This window comes from Phyllobates terribilis, unplaced genomic scaffold (genome assembly GCF_046119375.1).
Source record: "Phyllobates terribilis strain yellow unplaced genomic scaffold, ASM4611937v1 Scaffold_2__4_contigs__length_985480577, whole genome shotgun sequence".
NCBI lineage: Eukaryota > Metazoa > Chordata > Amphibia > Anura > Dendrobatidae > Phyllobates > Phyllobates terribilis.
Genome location: NW_027362762.1, coordinates 16,099,632 through 16,104,386, shown reverse-complemented (window position 1 = coordinate 16,104,386; position 4,755 = coordinate 16,099,632). Strand labels below are relative to the sequence as shown.

The window sequence follows — 4,755 nt, the reverse complement described above, 5'->3', positions numbered from 1 at the left end:
TATTACATATATCAAACTGAAATAGCTGTTGCAAAAACACCAATTTTTATAAAACATTAAGCTTAAGATTAATAGGGGTGCCCAAACTTTTTCATATAACTGTATATATACTGCCCTCACTGCAGAGGACCTCAAATACCCAGTGGGCTACAGGACGGCCTCTCCGGCGACCACTCGCTCTAGGTGCAGTACCTTGACTGACCTGAGAGGCGAGGGGACGCCAGAGAGTTGTGCCCGTATTGTGGCGTCACAGATTGGTGACGTGTAAGGGACAACACACCACCGTGTTTTCCCCCGCTGGTAGCAGCTTCCTGGCAGTACTTACTCTAGGTGCAGTACCTTGACTGACCTGAGAGGCAAGGGGGCGCCAGGGAGCTGCACCCACCGGCCGGCATTTTCCTGACAAATTGGTGGCAGCGGTGGGATACTGTGTGATCCTTAGGGTGCCGTTCCTGACAAATTGGTGGCAAGCGGTGGGATATTACAGAACACCAGTGGTTGGATTGAGCAATCATTCCTGTCACTGAAAACTTGCACGATTCTTGCGAGAATTCTGTGCAGCGTTTTAAGAAATCAGACTCAGTGTTTTAATATTTTTTATCTGGGACATTACTATACATGTAGCAGTTGCATCCCCTCCCTTCTCTTGTTTTTCTATCCTATCTTTTATTTGGCAATAATGGCTACACGTGGAGAGCCCTGGTATCACCAGCAGATGAAGCCCACTCTCATCGCCCTCTGTGAGCTGAGGCAGATTGACCCCACGGGCAAAAACAAGGCCCAAATGATTGCTGAACTGTTACAAGGTGCTGCAGAGCCCGTCCGGCAGCAGAGCCCTGATGAGGGGGCGGCCAGCCAAGGCCCGGATGGCGCTGCTGCAGGGGCCCCACCTGTGATTGCCAGCCATACCCGCAACCAGGGTAGTGTGGACCCCCACCTGCAGATGGCCTTGGAGCAGCTCGCCGCAGACGATCGTGACGGACGACTGCAGCTGATCCTGAAATTCCAGGAGCGAGCAGAGCAACAGGCCCAAGCTGACCGAGAGGAGCGCCAGGCCCAAGCTGACCGAAAACTCCAGCTGGAGCTAGCCCGGATTCAGAAGGAGTCGCCCTCTACGCAGACCCCTGAGTCCAACGGTGCCAGCTGCTTTAAACCCCGTCCTGAGCACTTCCCTGTGATGGAAAAGGATGGGGACTTGGACACATTTCTGCGAGGCTTTGAAAAGGCCTGCAGGCAGTATCAGCTGCCCACCGACCAGTGGGCAAAATATTTAACTCCAGGGCTCCGAGGAAAAGCCTTGGAGGTGTTCGCTTCCCTCCCTCGAGAGCAAGATGGAGACTATGAGGCCGTCAAGCAGGCCCTGATAAAAAAGTACCAGCTGACTCCGGAGGTTTACCGGAAAAAGTTCAGAGCCCTCCAACGTGGACCACATGACACCTATAGCGATGTGGTAGACGGGCTCAGAACCAACTTTGAGCAGTGGATCCGAGGACTGGCAGTCACCACCTTCGAGGACCTGAAGGATCTGATGGTGAAGGACCAGTTTTTCCGTCTTTGCCCAGTGGAAGTGAGACAATTTGTGCTTGACCGGGAGCCGAAAGAAGCCGCCAAAGCAGCCCAGATAGCGGATACCTATGAGGCCAACAGTACACCAGAGGTGCGGAAGTCAGCCACTGCCAGCTGGAAAGGGGTTAAGCCTACAACTGCCCCCAGTGTTCCAGCCAGCCGGCCCTCAGCAGGTCCTGCCCCATCTTCCAGCACCTGGACTGCATTTGACTCCCGTAAGTGCTATACTTGTGACCAAACGGGTCACATCAGCCTTTTCTGCCCGGAGAGGCAGAAGATGAACCCCACACCTGAGGCCCCAGGGCCTACTGCAGCCAATCTTTTTGTGGGTGGGGCGGTTGGCCGGGCCCAGGAGAACTTACAACCCGTTACCGTGGGAAACACAGTCACTGTCGGCCTTAAGGACACTGGCGCAGAACGCACCCTGATCCGCCCTGAGTTTGTGTTACCAGAGGAACTCATTGCTGGGAAGACCCTGACTGTCACCGGGTTTGGGGGTGTCCGCCGTCCCATACCGATGGCCCGAGTTTTCCTGGACTGGGGTGCGGGGAGGGGGTTAAGGGAAGTGGGGGTGTCGGAGAATCTCCCCACTAATGTGCTATTGGGAACTGATCTGGGACGGCTGGTTGCCCGATACATCCCTGACAACCCTCCCAGTTCTGATATGTCATGTAATACAACTGTCAGTAATGTCAATGTGATGTCTAATAAAAGTGTGTGTTGTGATAAAGGGGAACTCAGCCACCTCACCCCGCGGGGTGATGCTGCTGAGGATCCCCTAAAACGAGCCAGCATAAGTGCTAGTGGCAAGGGGAGCAGGCACGGACACCAGGAAGCAGGTGGTCCCGTGCAGGTGACCAGTGTCACACCAGATGGTAACATGGTCGGTGGTAGCTGCCCCATGACTAGCATGTCTCCAGAGGTGATGTGGAAGGATGGGGAGAAACACGGGGATCATAGGGAAAGTGGTCCCGTGCCGACGACCAGTGTCACGACGGACTGTGACATGATCGGTCATAGCTCCCCCTTAGAGAGCACAGCTCCCAAGGTAAAGAAGATGACAGGTAAAAAGGTAGGCCACATAACCAGGCGAGGTAACAGGATAGTGTGTTCCCCTGTCTGTCAGGAGTATGGGAGGAAGGTACCCATAGCCTGTCAGAGGTGTGGGAAAATGTATCCCAAACCGGTCAGGGTGATCGGAAAGCTGGACCCTCAGGTTGGTGAGCAAGTGGATCCGCAGCTTGTCGGATCAGCAGGAAGGGTGGGCCAGGAGGTGGGCTCAACGGGTGATCTGTAAATCACCCCTTATGCCACCTCAAAGAGGGGGAGATGTCAGGAAAATTAGAAAATATTAATATCAGGGAAATGTCCTTCCACCTGCGTGACACAGATGTTCACCCCCCTCCCTTATTCCCTTTCTGCTCAGCACAAAAGCCCCAATTAACGCACGACTGATAAATAGTTATTCACACACGGCCAGGGAAGAAGTGTGAAAACTTCGTTAGGAAGCAGGCCTCTTGTCCCTGAAAGACGCAGGAGGTACTTAAAATGCAGGCTTCCCTAATTTGTGTGTAACTGTGAAGGGTCTTCCCCGAGCTTCAAAGGGGAATTTGCAGACTCACTGACTCCGATATTAGTTATGAAATAATATGAGTTCCATAGGTCCGACAATAACGAGACCCAAATGGGTAGTGACCAAATCAGCCCCAGAATATGCAGGTATTTTTCCACGGCTTTAACCACAATCAGGGAGCTGCAGCGCAAAAACACCCGAATAGTAGACTGCAGCTGTGGGATGCGTGATATCAAAAGAAAGATAAAATCGTGAGGGAAAATATGGCGTAGTTTGCGAGCTTCTGCGATCAACGAGCGATGAGTTATCGCAGAAGCTAGCATTTTCTAATAAAAATGTACAGGCTGGAGACCGGCCCACATGATGTCACCACAAGGGGCGTGTGGCCAGATCTCCCTTAGGAATAAAAGAGTCTATGGAGAAGACAGGGGCACTCATTGCTAGGGGGAATACGAATTATACGCAAAGGGTCCTGTTCAATAACAGCATAATCTGGAGAACCCCCCTCCCACTATATTGAATCGTCTCTGCGATTGTGTAGTGTAAGTAATTTTCACTCTTTACCCTGTTTATTTTATGTAACTGTTTATGTATTTTAATGTCCCCTTTGTAACATCCTTGTATATATTTTTCCTAAACACTGCCTCCCTTTTGGATTAAATATAAAATTTAATAGTTCTGTTTCTTTTGTTCTGTAATCGTTTTCCTCCCTGAAGCCATAAACGCTACCGGGTTGGTTCCTGACCCGATACAAGTCCATTAATACCGGGCTGTATCAAACCAGAACTGGTGGCAGCATACCATCTGGGGGATTTGAGGAAGGCTGGCAGTGACGGTCGGAGGTGTGAATATATATTACTGGCGCAGCTAGGGAAATCTATATATACTGCCCTCACTGCAGAGGGCCTAAAATACCCAGTGGGCTACAGGACGGCCTCTCCGGCGACCACTCGTTCTAGGTGCAGTACCTTGACTAATCTGAGAGGTGAGGGGGCGCCAGAGAGTTGTGCCTGTATTGTGGCGTCACGGATTGGTGACGTGTAAGGGACAACACACCACCGTGTTTTCCCCCGCTGGTAGCAGCTTCCTGGCACTACTTACTCTAGGTGCAGTACCTTGACTGACCTGAGAGGCAAGGGGGCGCCAGAGAGCTGCACCCACCGGCCGGCTTTTTCCAGACAAATTGGTGGCAGCGGTGGGATACTGTGTGATCCTGCCGGTGCCGTTCCTGACGGGATCTATTATATAGAGTCATTACACGCAGAGGGATCTATTATATAGAGTCATTACACACAGGAATCTATTATATAGAGTCATTATACGCAGAGGGATCTATTATATAGAGTCATTACACGCAGAGCGATCTATTATATAGAGTCATTACACACAGAGCGATCTATTATATAGAGTCATTACACACAGAGCGATCTATTATATAGAGTGATTACACGCAGAGGGATCTATTCTATAGAGTCATTACACGCAGAGGGATCTATTCTATACAGTCATAACACGCAGAGGGATCTATTCTATAGAGTCATTACACACAGGGATCTAATCTATAGAGTTATTACCCACAGAGGGATCTATTCTATAGAGTCATTACACACAGAGTG

General features: G+C 50.9%; 1 protein-coding gene across 1 annotated transcript; it reads left to right on the top strand.

Annotated features, from left to right (window-relative positions):
• The first annotated feature begins 943 nt into the window (after positions 1-943).
• Positions 944-3,861, top strand: LOC141243553 (uncharacterized). The gene is made up of 2 exons (XM_073668933.1): positions 944-2,248; positions 3,856-3,861. Exons 1-2 carry the CDS (start codon positions 944-946, stop codon positions 3,859-3,861), a joined length of 1,311 nt encoding a protein of 436 aa, XP_073525034.1.
• Positions 3,862-4,755: the final 894 nt, after the last annotated feature.

Coding starts and splice junctions, on each gene's coding strand:
- LOC141243553 (XM_073668933.1), top strand. CDS start 944: ATGGCCTTGGAGCAGCTCGCCGCAGACGATCGTGACGGACGACTGCAG.